At 53.9% G+C, this 16,265-nt stretch overlaps 1 protein-coding gene across 1 annotated transcript in view; it reads right to left on the minus strand.

Moving 5' to 3' along the window:
- Positions 1 to 2,583: 2,583 nt before the first annotated feature.
- UNC5B (unc-5 netrin receptor B) overlaps positions 2,584 to 16,265 on the minus strand; it is an 86,704-nt gene continuing 73,022 nt past the window's right edge. Inside the window, exons 9-17 of the mRNA XM_081224779.1 lie at positions 14,128 to 14,322; positions 13,394 to 13,783; positions 12,683 to 12,770; positions 11,645 to 11,813; positions 11,254 to 11,487; positions 9,034 to 9,183; positions 8,312 to 8,476; positions 7,064 to 7,245; positions 2,584 to 6,191 (exon numbers count right to left, since the gene is read on the minus strand). Coding sequence (XP_081080905.1) covers positions 6,026 to 6,191; positions 7,064 to 7,245; positions 8,312 to 8,476; positions 9,034 to 9,183; positions 11,254 to 11,487; positions 11,645 to 11,813; positions 12,683 to 12,770; positions 13,394 to 13,783; positions 14,128 to 14,322 — 1,739 coding nt within the window. The 3' untranslated portion in view covers positions 2,584 to 6,025. The remainder of the gene's footprint in view (positions 6,192 to 7,063; positions 7,246 to 8,311; positions 8,477 to 9,033; positions 9,184 to 11,253; positions 11,488 to 11,644; positions 11,814 to 12,682; positions 12,771 to 13,393; positions 13,784 to 14,127; positions 14,323 to 16,265) is intronic.

Below are 16,265 nucleotides of genomic sequence, written 5' to 3' on the forward strand. Positions count from 1 at the left end.
CTAGAAACAAATAACAATGAAAACACAACAACCCAAAACCTATGGGATGCAGCAAAAGCAGTTCTAAGAGGGAAGTTTATAGCAATACAATCCTACTTCAGGAAACAAGAAATATCTCAAATAAACAACCTAAACTTACACCTAAAGCAATTAGAGAAAGAAGAACAAGAACACCCCAAAGTTAGTAGAAGGAAAGAAATCATAAAGATCAGATCAGAAATAAATGAAAAAGAAATGATGGAAACAACAGCAAAGATCAATGAAACTAACAGCTGGTTCTTTGAGAAGATAAACAAAATTGATAAACCATTAGCCAGACTCACCAAGAAAAAGAGGGAGAAGACTCAAAATCAACAGAATTAGAAATGAAAAAGGAGAAGTAACAACTGACACTGCAGAAATACAAAGGATCATGAGAGATTACTACAAACAACTATATGCCAATAAAATGGACAACCTGGAAGAAATGGACAAATTCTTAGAAAAGCACACCCTTCCAAGACTGAACCAGGAAGAAATAGAAAATATAAACAGACAAATCACAAGCACTGAAATTGAACTGTGATTAAAAATCTTCCAACAAACAAAAGGCCAGGACCAGATGGCTTCACAGGCGAATTCTATCAAACATTCAGAGAAGAGCTAACACCTATCCTCCTCAAACTCTTCCAAATATAGCAGAGGGAGGAACACTCCCAAATTCATTCTATGAGGCGACCATCACCCTGATACCAAAGCCAGACAAAGATGTCACAAAAAAATAAAACTACAGGCCAATGTCACTGATGAACATAGATGCAAAAATCCTCAACAAAATACTAGCAAACAGAATCCAACAGCACATTAAAAGGATCATACACCATGATCAAGTGGGGTTTATCCCAGGAATGCAAGGATTCTTCAATTACACAAATCAATCAATGTGATACACCACATTAACAAATTGAAGGATAAAAACCATATGATGCAGAAAAAGCTTTCAACAAAATTCAACACCGATATATAAAAACCCCCCAGAAAGTAGGCATAGAGGGAACTTGCCTCAACATAATAAAGGCCATATATGACAAACCCACAGCCAACATCATTCTCACTGGTGAAAAACTGTAACCATTTCCTCTAAGATCAGGAAAAAGACAAGGTTGCCCACATTCACCACTATTATTCAACATAGTTTTGGAAGTTTTAACCACAGCAATCAGAGAAGAAAAAGAAATAAAAGGAATCCAAATCAGAAAAGAAGTAAAACTGTCACTGTTTGCAGATGACATGACACTATACATAGAGAATCCTAAAGATGCTACCAGAAAACTACTAGAGCTAATCAGTGAAGTTGGTAAGGTTGCAGGATACAAAATTAATGCACAGAAATCTCTTGCATTCCTATACACTAATGATGAAAAATCTGAAAGGGAAATTAAGGAAACACTCCTGTTTACCACTGCAACAAAAAGAATAAAATACCTAGGAATAAACCTACCTAAGGAGATAAAAGACCTGTATGCAGAAAACTATGAGACACTGCTGAAAGAAATTAAAGATGATACAAACAGATGGAGAGATATACCATGCAGTGGTGCAGTGGTTAAGAATCCGCCTCCCAATGCAGGGGACACGGGTCTGAGCCCTGGTCCAGGAGGATCCTACATGCTGCAGAGCAACTAGGCCCATGCGCCACAGCTCCTGATCCTGTGCTGTGGAGCCCATAAGCTGCAACTACTGAGGCTGCGTGCTGCAACTGCTGAGGCCCACATGCCTAGAGCCCGCGCTCTGCAACAGGAGAGGCCACCGTGGTGAAAAGCCCGCTAACTGCAGTGAAGAGTAGCCCCCGCTCGCTGCAACCGGAGGGGGCCCGTGCACAGCAATGGAGACCCAGCGCAGCCATAAATAAATAAATAAATAAATAAATTTATTTTTTTTAAAAAAGAGTAATGTACCACAATGTTCACTGCAGCTCTATTTACAATAGCCAGGACATGGAAGCAACCTAAGTGTCCATCAACAGATGAATGGATAAAGATGTGGCACATATATACAACGGAATATTACTCAGCCATAAAAAGAAACGAAATTGAGTTATTTGTAGTGAGGTGGATGGACCTAGAGACTGTCATACAGAGTGAAGTAAGTCAGAAAGAGAAAAACAAATACTGTATGCTAACACATATATACGGAATCTAAAAAAAAAAAAAAGGTTCTGAAGAACCTAGGGGCAGGACAGGAATAAGGACGTAGATGTAGAGAACGGACTTGAGGACACGGGGAGGGGGAAGGGTAAGCTGGGACAAAGTGAGAGATATATGGACATATATACATTACCAAATGTAAATTAGGTAGCTAGTGGGAAGCAGCCACATAGCACAGGGAGATCAGCTTGGTGCTCTGTGTCCACCTAAAGGGTGGGAGGGAGACGCAAGAGGGAGGAGAAATGGGGATGTATATATACATATAGCTGATTCTCTTTGTTATACAGCATCAACTAACACAACATTGTAAAGCAATTATACTTCAATAAAGACAATTTTTAAAAAAAGGTCCATCCATACCAAAAAAATCTAAAAAAAAAGACAGAATACAACCGGAATTTTTTATTAGACTAGGAAATATAATTTATTTCATAAAAATTAATTTTGTTACAATAGGAATGCTAAATGTTATTTACAGGTTGTAGTTTACAGAATAAACAGAGGTGGGACTGGGGCCATCCCTGCAGCCCTGCAGCCCCGAGCACAGAACCATGTCCATGGCCCAGGCGAGTGAGTGGTCCAGCCCCTAGCCCACAGGAGAGCTGCTCCCTGCACCCAGGCTCTTGGTCACCTCTCCTCAGAGGGCCTGCTAAGGGACCTGGCTCAGTTGCCTGGTTGCTGGGGAAAAGGGACCATAGGGTCCTGGATCTTCCAGGAGTGGGGAGGATCCCTCTGGAGCCCAGGGCACTGCGAGGGAAGGCCGGGGGAGAGGCACATAGAAGATACACCGACTGACCCTGTGGACTCAGAGAGGGCAAAACCAGGCACACCAACCTCCAGATGGCCCAGCCTGGACGCGAGGAGGGCACACATGCTCACACAGGTGGGGTCACGTTCCAGAGAGGCACGCTGATGTGCCTGCGGATAAAAGCCCACGCAACACACGCACACACGCGCAAACACACCCCAGAGATGAGAGAGACGTCAACAGCGCGCGAGGGCCCTGCATTCCTGCAGTGGCACTTAATCTGCGGTTCTCAAGGTACTCGGCTGCGTGGGGCTGCCTCTCAGGCATGAATAAGTGGAGGAACGTCCATCCCACCCTGAGGCGGGCAGTCTACAGACGTAGTCACAGCAGCTGTGGCAGATTGATCGAGCCAGCAAATCCTTTCCAGGCTTTTCTTATAAAGCTGGACAGTCTGAACCCTCCCAGGAGACCTCAGCCAATTGGTTCTGTGCTCCAGGCCCTGGTACACAATTTCTGGGAATCCGATTAGAAATGGCACCTGGGGGGCTGGCCTGGCCTCATCCACCAAGAGCTCCCGTCCTGGGCACTGAGGAAGCAGCACGCTTCTGAGGGTGGGGCATGCAGGAGGGACATGGCAGACCACCGTCAACTTCTACCCACCAGCGTTCCCATCAGGAGACTAGAATGACATATCAGAGCCCAGAAGTCCTCAGACAGCAGGTGTGGGGCCTTGGTAGAAAAAGGAAAAGAGGCCCCAAGAAGGCAGTCATATGCCTGAAGTCACACAGAGGTTTAATGGCAAAGCTGGAGCTTGAACGCTGGTCTTTGGACTCCAGGCTGCCCTCAAGCTACCACACAGGCCCACACAGCTCAGACTACGAGCGAGCAGGATGCCGAGCCTGTAGTGGACAGGCACCTTTGGCAGGGAAGGCTCACTGCCTTTGTCTGAGGCAACGTCCACACAGGCACTGGGGTAATGAAGAGCCATGGTCTCAGCCTCAGAGGCCCAAGCCCGATGCAGGCCTGGCCCCTTCAGCAGCCCTGATAAAAAGGAACCCTCTCTCAAACCCAGCAGGCCCTTGACTGCCCACAGCCAACCCATTGCCCAGGGGGGCTGGTGGGTGGTGAGAATCCCACTATCCCCATAAACCCCCTAGTGCCTGGCAGGAAAGCCAGGCTGGGGACATTGGTTGGGACTACAGCCCCCAAACCTGCTTTCCTCCTAGGAGACCAGACTTTTAAAGGCCAGGATGCTCATGGACCTGCTGGGGCAAGCCCTGGGGTCAATGCCCAGAGGTGGCACTTGCTTTGGCTTAGGTGCCAAGGAGGAGAGGCCTTTGATGTGGCCTCTGTGCCAGCTCAAGATTCTGGTTCCAGCCATCACCAGATGGCCAAAAAGGGACCCTGATGGCCCCTTCGAACATCCTGGAACAGGCTGGAGAGGGGGTGCCAGGCCCTCCACCCTGGCAACGCTGCCTGTCAAAGCTTCCTTCAAACTCTGTCAGACTGCAGAGGGAGGGTGACAAAAGGGTTGCAGGGAGGTGCCTGTGGAGATCAGAGCTGGGAAAATAGCCCTCCACCCTTCCTCCTCCACTCCAGGTCAATGTGTAAAGCACTGCCAAGCAGCCACCTCCCAGCCTCCCATGCCACCCGCAGGGATGGCTGCTAACATGTTCCTCAAAACCACACTGACCCCAGAAGCTCAGGCTTCTGCAGCTAGAGAGGCCCTCTTATCCACCCCTTCTGTTTTACAGAAGTAACCAAGTCTGGGAAAGGGCAGATCCCAGGCATTAAGAGAACACCCGCCTGCTCCAGCCTACCTGGTCTAGAGGCTGCTGGGTGGGCGCGTCCTGGCTGGCCCTACCCTGGGATGCGGGAGAGAGATGTGTCCATGGGGGATCCTCATCCCTGACTTCTCTCTCTCTGTTAGGGTCCCCCTTCTGGGCCATGCCCCCTCTCCAGAAGCCACCAGACCACAGTACTGGAAATTCTCCCTGGCTCACAGCTGGGCTGGCCCGCCCACATTTTCCATCCCAGGGCCTCTTAATCTGGATTCCTGGGAGCCCAGATGAGACTTGGAGCACCTGCCTGGGGCTGTGAGAGGGAGGCAGGACCCCACCCCAAGCCAGATCTCAGGGCTCCTTGGCTTCACTGATTCAGCATCTGCTTAAGATTTTAGAAAGAAACATGGGACCACAGCTCAAACCTCATCTGACCCTGTAGAACTGTGGAAGCTGAGGCCTTGTAAGAATTTAGTCTAAGATAAAATCATTAGCAGCAAAGTGTTCCCTATTCAGTCTCTCTCCCTGATTCACACACACACACACACGCACACACACACACACGCTCCTGGCCAGAACCACGAGCATGCCCACACTCACCCATACTCAAGAAAAGCGTTTTCTATTTTTTTTGTGTTGTTTTTTTCATTTTCTTTTTCTTTTTTTCTTAAAAAGGACTTATCCAAATATCTGGATAATAAATCATTTGCGTTTCCTAAGAAACTGGGTTTTCTTTTCCCTTGTGATTTTGGTGTTTTTCTTCTTTTTTTGAGCCTTACTAGCAGTCTGAAGCTTTCTTTCCTTCTTTCTTTCCTCTTCCTTTTTGCTTGTGGACAGGAGAAAGCAGTTTGTCTGAACTGTACTTGACTCTTTGAAGAGGAAAACAGTGTGAAAGGAGAAAGGGGCTTAGGGAGGAGGGAGAAATCAATAGCTGAGGAAGAAAATGAAGAGCACAACTAAAACAGACGCACCCCAGAGACCCTGGGGCAGAGGGTGGGAGGGCCACCTCCTTGCTCCCCTAGCTGCCTCCAGAGGCCCCATCCCCACCCCAGTTCCTGCACAGCGGTCTGAGGTCAGGAGAGACAGCAGGAGGTGGAGAAGGACCGCTGGGTCCTCCCAACAACAACGTCCATGGAGTTCCTAAGGCTGGTCGTGGTCTGGGGCGGGGGCAAGGGGAGGAGGAGGAGGAAGGGCGATTCTGGCTGTGAGCTCGGGAGCAGAGGAGACCCAACTGCCCCACAGGAGGTTGCCCTGGGCCTGCCTGTGCCAGCCGCCTGCTGGTCCCTAACAGCCCGCGGGCTTGGGGCAGCTCAGCAGTCCCCATCGGTGGCCATGGCCACCAGCATCTCGCTCTTGCCCATCTCCTCCAAGGCACTCGCCAGGCTGTTGAGGTCCCCGTCGTCCTGCTGCAGAGCTTCCCAGAGGTCGAGGATCACACCCGTGGGGCTCGCTTTTGTGGCAAAGTAGTTCAGGTACCTGATGGAGGGAAGGAGAAGGACACTGGGCTCCCAAAATGCTCAGCCCCTCCCAGGAGCCTGGGGGTGGAGGGAGCACTGCGGGTACATCCCAGGAGCACCGGGACGGTGGGCTCTGGGCTCCCACAATCCTGGGTCTGAATTCCAGCCCCTCTGCCTGCAGGCTGTGTGGCCCTGGGCAAGTCACTGCTCCTCTCTGAGCCCCAGTCTCATCTGTAAAATGGAAACTGTCCTGCTCATCATCAGTCATCATCATCGTTACTACTATCATTGAAAGACACTGGCCCCAGGAGAGGCTGTCCAAACCTAGCACTCCATTCTCTCTCCATCCCATATTCGTTCTCTGCCTGCTCTCACCCGCCCCATGCACTGCCCTGAAATCAGGAACAAAGCCCTTGACATCCTTATAGATCCCACCCATTTTTAGTAAGATGTCTTCTACATGGCATCTGCTCAATGCAGGTTTATTAAATGGTTTCTCAGTAAGTGTCCCGTAACAATAATGATGACTAATTGCCATTATATTTATCCAGCATTTTAAGTTCCCCAGAAGAGTTCTGACACCAGGATGCTTTCTGTCACCCAGCAAGTATTTCCAAAACACCTGCTCTGTCCTGGACACAGGTCTGCTGACAGTGATCACACTTGGTTGGTATCCCGGCTTTACCTGATTCTCAAGGGCCAGCACTCTGAGCACGATGCTCCTCAAGGAACCAGCTTCTCAGACTTAGCACACCCAAGCCTGAGCTCCTGGTCTACCGCAAATGGCGGATCTGCTCCTGGACCGTCAGGCTGCCTGCCCCACCTGCCCCATGGGGACAGAGGGAGGGGGGCGGCTGTGGTCCAGGCCGGGCGGGCTGTCCCGACACTCACCGGTCCATGGAGAGCTTCTGCGCCAACAACCGCCAGTCATTGCCGCGCGAGTTGGGGGCGTCCAGGCTGTTGCATATCTTCTGGCGGATGGAAACGGGGATCTTGAAGGCGTAGGGTCCCAGCTGGGTGGTGACTGCACTGCTGGGGGCGGAGCAGAGGGCGTCCAGGGAGCCAGCAGGTGTCTGGAAGAGCAGGGGGCAAGGGTGAGAGCGGCAGAGGGCTCCCTGTGTACGGCTCACTGGGCATCTGCCCCTCCAGCCTTTCTGCCTGGGGACTGTGAGCTCTTGGAGGCTCCGGCCACTCCCCCGCCTCTGGGCAGGCTCCAGCTGCTCAGTCAAAGGGCTCCTCCCCTGGAAGGTCAGCTCTCCAGGGCCAGGGCTGCACACCCCCCTCCCCACCCTCGGGGTGCACATGCTAATGCACTGCCTGGGCCAGTGCTGATTGCATCTCATGATTACAAAGCCACGAGGGGCCTCAGCCCCAGTCTAATCCACGTGGGCCCACTTCTACACAAACGCAAATGAAGTCTGGAAAGAAGGGACTAATTCATGGTCACATGCCACGTTAGTGGTAGAGCTAGGTCTAGACCAGGGGTCCGCAGCCGGTCCACAGTCTGTTAGGAGTCTGTTAGGAACCGGGCCGCACAGCAGGAGGTGAGTGGCGGAGTCCGGGGAGCGAGCGAAGCTTCATCGGCCGCTCCCCATCGCTCGCATTACCGCCTGAACCATCCCCTGCACCAACCCCCATCTGTCCCTGGAAAACCTGTCTTCCATGAAACCGGTCCCTGCTGCCAAAATGGTTGGGGACCGCTGGTCTAGACTATATCCAGTGCTCTTTACACTGCACTGCAAGGAGGGCCTAGCACTGTTCCCTGGGTGGCCTAAGTTTTATAAACCTCAATCCGGATTATAGTGGTGGAGAGCCACAGGTTTGGGCCAAGTGTTGGCTTGATACGAGGTCCTGATACCTGTCCTCCCTAAAACCTTCTTTCTCATTTCCCAGGTGGGGATCCTCGTATCTGCCTCCCTGGTGGTTGTACAGATTTGGTGAGATTTGGTATAGGCCAAGCCCAGGCTCGGCACTCAGTAAGTCACAGCTGTTAGCAAAGAGTGACCAAGTCCCAGCTCAGACTTGGGAGGTGAGGGGCACAGCTCTGTGGGAGGTGGCCTTTCCTCCAGTTGAGGGGGAGCCTGGGGTCTGCACGCTGCAGCGCCCAGCCCCGTGGGGCGTCCGCTCTCTGGCCCTCACCTCTGCCAGCGTGGTGTGCAGCTGGAATATCTGGCCCTCCCCCTCCACCTGCCGCACGCAGATCTTGCAGGTGAGCTCCGTGGAGGCCAGGCTATGCCTCTCCAGGGTGAAGGTGCAGTGCAGGGCCTTCTGGCTGCCACTCCAAATGTGAGAGAAGGGGATCTCCTGGGGAAGGAGGGGCAGGGTCAAGGAGACGAGGCCAGCCTGCCCTGCCCTCAGGGAATGGAGGCAGAGGCAGGTAAGGGGGCCAGCCTCAGGGAGGGCTGGGACCTCTCCATCCAGGTGGGCAGAGGAAGAAGAGCTGGGCAAGGGCACTTCAGTTGAGAAAGGGAGTACATGGGTGAGAAGGCACGAGTCTGAATATGTGACTGTGTGTGCATGTGTCTGGGTCTGGGAAGCCTTGTGGACTCAGTGGTGTCACAGATGGGCGTGGGCAGAGGGATGTGACCATCAGAGATTAGTTTGGACAATCTGCCAGCCATGAACGCTCTTAGAGATGGTAAGGTCTCTTTAAAGATGATGGGTACAGACATTTGTGTGTGGGAGTATGTGACAGGGGTGGCAGGGGGAGGGAGACAGAGAGAGACACAGGGGTGGGAGTGGGGACCAAGGCTGCAGGACCGAGGGAGGAGGCAGGGAGGGGAGTTGGTCTTCTCTGGGCAGCCCCCCAAGTGCGCCCCTCCCCAGCTCCATCCCTCCCCCTCCTGCGGCCCAGCCCTCACCTGGTACTTGGCCAGCAGCTTGCTCCTCCAGTGGGCGTGGGGCAGGTCGTGGAGGGAGAGGCGCAGGTTATGGTAACTGTCCTTAAACAGCAGGGGTTTTGGCTCCTCCACTAGGTAGCCACCCAGGGTCCGCTCTAGCTCCAGCACCTCCTGTGGGCCAGGGAGCAATGAGAAGGGGGAGCCCATCACATTTGGCCAAAGGGCCCTTTCCTTCTGCAAGTTTGGGGCTTGGGGACACACGTGGGCAGAGGGAACTAGGCTGTAACATTGAAGGCAGGGAACCATCTGAGCCACAGGGCTGGGATTTGGTAAGTGCTCATAGAAGACTTACTGTGTGGATAGATGCATGAATGAATGGATGGAGGGAAAAACAGATGGATGAATGGACAGATGGTGGGACAGGTGGATGGATGAATGGATTTACAGATGACTGAATAGATGGACTGATGGATGGATGGTTAAGTAGATGGATAAATAGATGGGTTGACAAATGGATGGATAGACAGATCAACAGAGACAGACAGACAAAATGATGTGCAGATGAATATACAAATGGATGGGTATAGAAACAGAAGAACAGACAGAAGAAAAGATAGATGCGTGGATGAGTGATGGCTGGATGGACAGATAGATTATGGACTAAATGAATATATACAGACAGATGGGCAGAAAGTTGGGTGGATGGATGGATGCATGGGTAGATGGGTGAATGGATGAATGGATGGACAGACGGATGGATGGGGACTGAATAAATAAAGAACGCCATCAAGCCAATATGTGGCAACTTCCCTCTTGATCTCCATTCCATTCTCTGACTATAACTAGATGTTAGCCAATGCCCTAATACCAAGGGATCCAGGCTGCAAGAGCATTTCCCAGGAGCCTCTAACCTATTATGGGCCTCCTGCAAGTTCAGGTCAGTCTGGTCCCGGCAGAAGACACTCACTCTCCCACAAGGCCTTTTAACCTGTGTTGCATCAGTCGGCAACTTGGAGTTTGAGACAAGTCACATGAGACTGAGAGGCAAAGGAGACAGAAAGGCCCACAGATCGTGGGCGGGAGGAGGACTGGAGCTACAGGAAAGGAGAAGGCTTCACAGCAGCAGGGGATGGAAGGATGGAGAAGGAAAAGGGGTTTAAATAGGGCCAAGGCTCTGTGCTCTTCCACCGTTTGTCAGGATGAGACTGAGATCCTGGGAACTGGTGGGAGGGCTGGGCAGAGAATGGACAGGGTCTTAGAGGCTGGGGGGACAGGGTGGTACTAACACCTGCTGTTATCAGGTTCTAGGTGCTAAAATCCGGTCCCTTCACCTTCTCTCTCTTCCTGCCCCGAACCCCTTCTCATCTGCCATGTGCCCCCCTCGCTTAAGGGCACTGTCCGTTCTTTTGCACACACTAGGAGCTTGGCTGTCAGCCGCCCCCCCCACCCTCTCCCCCTCCCCCTGTTCCTCCCATCAGTCACTGTTTCTGTCCATTCTACTGACTAAACAGACTGCAGGCCCCTCTCCAGCTGTTGTCACTGTCTGTTGTCCAGGGTCCAGCTGCAGCCTCCCAATTGGTCTCCCTGCCTCTTGTCTACCCATCCCCACTGCATAGCTTTCAAAAGAGCACCCATGAACAGGTGTCCACCGGGTCTCTGCCCCCACCCACTGGATAGGTTCCAAATTCCTTGCCATGACCCTAAGGCTGTTGGGAGGCTGAGCCCTGGCTGTCCCTGCAGCCCCACCTCTCACACCCCTGCACGCTTTGGCACACAGAGCAACACACCTGACTCTGCATAAGCCGCTCTGTCTCCTGGAATGCGCTTCTTCCTTCTCTGCCCGGAACACCCACCTGTCCCTTGGAGCTTAGGTCTAAGGTCAGCCCTGATGTGAAGCCTTCTCAGACGCCCTCCCCAACAACCAGGACCTGCCAGCCCCTCCCAGGCTGATGTTCCCTTAGCCCTACATCAGTGATCCCCTGGTCTGTCTCCCACCTCTAGCCCGCAGCTTGGTGAGGGCAGAACTGTGCCCAACTCATCTCTGTGTCTCGAGGATCTGATGCGATTTCAATGTTTGAGGAACAAATGAATGACTGAATGAGGCTGATGGTGGCAGAGGGTACCTGGCAGGTACCATGATCCTGGGGAGGGGGATACTGGAAGGTACCATGCAGCTGGCCAGCTGTGGGTGAGGTACCCGCAGTGTGCAGGCCCGTGTGGGTACCCAAGGCCTAGCCTTACCTTTAGTGCTACGGGCGTGTCCTCCAGGCAGTAGACCCTGAGGCTGTACTCCAGAGAGGTGCAGAGGGCGGGGGCGAAGATGGCCAGCTGGAGCCGCTTGACTGCCAAGCGGGAGTAGGACTCACCCGTGAAGACGTAGGTGCCCAGCTGGTCCAACAGGATGTGGCAGGACCTGGCCTCCAGCTGGCAGTAGCAGGGGGTATTAAGGGTCTCCTCATCCAGGGTGACCACCTCCTGCAGGGTGACAGTGGGGGTGAGGTGGCTGCACCTGCCAAGGCCCTGGAGAGGGTCCAACCAGGTTAGGCCAGGAGGAAAGGGGCAGGTTTCCTTTCCAGGAGGAAAGGGAAAGGTTGGGTTAGGGGACCCGGCCCCCCCGGCCTTGGCTCCTCACCTCCCAGTGGCCCTGGTGGGCCTGGGTCTTGAGCTGGAAGATCCAGTCACCAGCACTGACTTCAGCGCAGTGTGGCACCGTGAGGATGACGGGGCGGCACAGCAGGAGGCCCGTGGGCCCGCAGGTCACCGACGGGCTCAGTACTGTCTGGGTCCCTTCTGAAAGCGGGCTGGGGTGGGGTGGAGGGCAGGAGGGAGGCAGTGAGGGAGCGGTGCTGGCCTCCCCGCTCTGCCCCAGCTCCTGGGATGGGAGAAGGCAGGACTGCACCCTGGGGGCTCCCAGAGGCCACGGGTTAAGGAAAAATGGCACTGGCCTTGAGATCGTTTCTAAATTTTTGCTATTACTCCGCAATATTCTCATAGCCAAATCTTTGCTCCCATTTTCAAAGGTTCTGCACTCCAGGGGTATTGTGGATAGGTGCTGCTAAAGTGCCCTCTGGAAAGCTGGCACCCATCCACGCTCCCACGGACACACCGTGGGAGGGCTGTGTTCCCATTCTCTCACCAGTATGAAGGTATTATGACATCTGAAAATATCTTTGCAAGCTGATGAAGCAAAAAAACTTCCAGTATCTATGGCTGTCTGAATGACTGTTTCTTTGACTACAAATTAGGTCAAACATTTTCTCATAAGCTATTGGCCGCTGTGTGTGTGTGTGTGTGTGTGTGTGTCTGTGTGTATAAGAGACAGTGTGTGTGAATCACTTGTTCATATCCTTTGTCCATTTTTGTACTGAGATGTTCAGTTTTTCTTATTGGTCTCCCAAACCTCTTTACATAGTGAGGATAGTAGCCCTTTGTCATATTGTAGCCAGCTGGTCAACTGGCTTTCAGTTTTATGATTTGTTGTGCTGGTTTTGCATGGTTTAAATGTGAACATAATAAGATCTAGCAATGTCTTCCTTGGAGAACTACCTCTGGCCTTAGGATTGGACTTAGAAGGGGAGATGGTGACATTTGAGCCCAAGGTGGGCAAGCAGCAGGGAGAGAGAGGCTGAGGAGGGGGCAACTGGGCTGGGGCTGGGGTCCCTATACTCACAGGGTGTTTTCTGCCTTGTTGATGAGGAGGTACATCTCGTAGAACTTGCCCTGGGGAATGGCTCCATTGGGCACCAGCAGGCTGACCCCTAGGGGGAGAGGGAGGTCAGTAGGGAGGGGCTGGAGGGAGTCCAGGAGCTTACAACAGGGGATGGGGGGTTGGCCCCCACCTTGGAGCAAGGAGAGAAAGACATCTGAGCTCCTGGTGGTCACCAGCAAGGAATGGGGAGAGGGGACTTGGTGCAAGGAAAGGCCAGGTCACTGACTGCAGAGGGGGCTGTCAAGTAGAACAGGGGCCACTGGCATTGCGATGGGGTGCAGAGATGGGGCAAAGACCTGGAGTCTGAAGGTGCAGTGCCAGCCCCAGCCTAGCTCAGTGTATGACGCTGGGAAATTGTCAACTGCGGCTCTGCAACCTGAGCTGGGAAGCCCTGCCTTTTCAACAGCACTCTGTAGGTTTGTTGACTACATCGGGGTATTCTTTCCCACTCACCAGATGGGGAAACTGAGGTTTAGAGAGTTCCCCTGCCCTTGTGAGGCAGAGGCAGGCCTGGACTCTTCTATTTTATAATCACTTCTTCCCCTTGGGCCTCACTTTCCCCATCTGTGAAATGGGACCAGGGAAGCCCTATCTTCTGCTGGATGAGTGTTGGGACTGTCTAGAGGGGACATGCTGAGGCCAGACTGATGGGCGAGCAGAGCAGGGACCCACCTGTGTCAGGGATGCTGAGCCTCCCGCCCAGGCAGCCAAAGGTGCCGCTGACACTGCTCCCCGGGTCACGGGGCATGCCCAGGAGCTGTTGGGAGCCGAGGCTGGCACTGCGCAGGTGCAGGAAGTGGGCATTCCGGGCAAAATCACCAGGGTACGTGCCGGGTGGCAGGACTCCCAGCAGCTCAGCCCCGTCTGCCAGGCCTGGCCCAGAGCTGGTGGTGCTAGAGTTGTAGACCTTGATCTTGAGGTTGGGCAGGGAGTCCAGCAGGGGTGAGTTGGTCATTGGGATCTTGTCGGCCGAGTCCTGCAGGGCGTACATGGGTCCGCGGTAGATGCCCGCACTGGCAGTGAGGTCCGGAGGCACAGATGGGTGCAGGAGCTGCGGGTTGTCTGCAGGGCCGGGGGCTGCAGTCAGACCAGCCGTGCCTCGCTGGCCCTGTCCCACCGTCTGCACCTGCCGGGGGGCCTTCTTTTATAAAATCCTACCCAAACGTCCAGCTCTGAAAGGTTCCATTGCCACCTGCGGCAGGAAGCTTAGGGCCTCACCACCTGGGTTACTTCTTCTTTCCTGCATCTCTCTAACCAAACTCATCCAGTGATCTTTAGAGAAAACTCCAGGAAAACCTCTTGAGGGAGTCAGGAGCCTCTGCTCTGGTCTGGCTGGCCTGGCTGGCTGCCACACCCCCTGGGAACCCTGCCTGCACCCGCCACCCTAGGCGTTCCCAGGTCCTTACTGGGCCTTGCAGTCTTAAAGTTGACTGGGTGGAAGCCGCCAGTGAGGGCGGCGGACGAGTCGGTGATGTCGGTGTCGAAGTCGCGGCAGTTGCGGCGGTACACGACCACCCCTACCACCACGAGGACGGCCACCACCACGAAGATGGACACCACAAGGCCTGCGTACAGCGCCACATCCCCCGAGGACTCCAGAACTGTGGGGACAGGAGGGCTGAGTGAGGGCCAGGGGGCAGAAACCCTGGCCCTGAGGGAGCCAGAGATTCCCTTGGTCCCCGGGGAGAGGCAGGGCCTGGGACAGACTGGTGCTGTGCTAGGTTCTAATCTGAGCCCTGCCAGACAGGCTGGTGACCTCAGGCAAGCCTTGAACCTCTCTGAGCATCAGTCTCTATAAGTAAAATGGTCTAAATGTCCCTGCCCCCGTGCCCTGCTTCCCTCCCCGTGTGGCAAGGAGAGGCAAAGGGACTCCTGGAGTTAACACTCCCAAGAGTTAACTCATTGCTCTCTGCCCAGGAGGTGACAAGGCGCCTGTGGCTCAGAGTCACGGGACCACTAAGTGTCCTCTCAGAGCTGGGGTTAAGACCTAGCGCCTTACTAGCCGCCTGCAGCAATCTCTATAGGACCCAAGGCCCTGGTTCCCAGAAATCTCTGCAAGTAGCCGCTCTGAGCTCACCTTCCATTCTATGCTGAGGGCAGGAGGCGGGAGGGGCGGGCGGGGGGGAGGGGTGGAGGGGGAACAGGACGAGGGGAATGAGATGCGTGGCAGTGGGATGGAGAGGAGGGGAGCAGGTGGAAGGGAAGGAAGGGGCTCAGGGAGGCAACTCATGTCGACACTCCCCACCCCCAGACAGGCTGCTGGGCTGGAGGAGGCCCAGCTCTGGGTGAGGGGCAGGGCAGGCTGCTGCTCAGCTAGAAGTGACTCCACATAGCTAGGCAAGGAAGTGTCGGGGTCAAGAGGCAGGGTCCAAAGCAGGGCTGCCCAACAGAACTTTCTATGATGATGGCACACCCCGTGTCTGCACTGTCCCCCATGACAGCCACTAGCCGCGGCTGGTTATTTAACAACTAAAATGCGGCTGGCTTGACTGAGGAAATGAGTTTTTAAATATATTTATTTTCAGCTAAGATATATACAATTTTCAAGCCACACGTGGCTAGTGGCTACTATACTGGACAGCACAGCCTAGCCAAGCCCTTCCCCCTTGTTTCCTTTGGGAGCTCCGGGAAGCCCCTGTCCACCCCCTCCCCTCCCCAGGGACCCTCGGAGAGGCAGTCCCGCTTTCCTTCCTGGTGGAGGCCTGAGCCTCAGCAAGGTAGGGCAGGGCTTTCAGCCCTCATTTTTGCCTGCTTCTACCACCTTCTGGACCCCCATCTCTCCTCATTCTTGGGCTCCCCAGGAGAGCTGCCGGAGAAGGTCCCCAGGGCTGGGCTCCCACGTCTCTGGGGGCTTCGCCTCATGACATAGTCATTAATCATGGGGGTCACGTGCCTGGTGATTTACAGTATCTAATCAGGCACCAGTCTGGCCCCACTGTGAGTTGCACTGAAGGCCTCACTACTGATTTGATAATTCCAGAATTATTTGGAAATGGTGGTTTAATTACCACACGCCAATCTGCCCAAGCAGCTTTACTATAGCGGAGCATAGCCCCTGGGGGATGGATGATGAGCCCCCAGGGTCTGACGCAGAGCAGCAGGCATCCCAAGGACCTAGGAGGCTTCAGTCGGCTGCTGGGGGCACCGGGAGGGGCAGGTGTGGGCCTGCTTGCTGGCCCCCTCCCACAGAGGACAACCAAGGGGTGGGGCTCAGAGCACCAGCTCTGACCAAATACTTAGGTTCGAATCCTGGCTGGATCCTTGGGTATGTCCCTTCTCTCTGAGAATCAGTTTCTCCTCCTATGACGGGAGGGGTCAGGATGGCATCCTAGGGCCTTTCTGTCAGCCGAGGGTCTGCCTGTCTGACTGTGATGAAGACCATGCCACATGCAGCGTCAGGTGCTGGGAACCCCGTGGAGGGCTGGTAGTGGGCACCTTCAGCTCTCCCTGCCCCTCGCGCTGCCCTGCACCCCACCCCTGGAAAAGCCAGCCGAGGAAAACCAGGGATCCCCCCAGAGGAAAGAGAACAGCCGTGAAATGGGAC

Source organism: Mesoplodon bidens (assembly GCF_964165515.1).
Source record: "Mesoplodon bidens genome assembly, chromosome: 1".
In the NCBI taxonomy this organism is placed as follows: Eukaryota; Metazoa; Chordata; class Mammalia; order Artiodactyla; family Ziphiidae; genus Mesoplodon; species Mesoplodon bidens.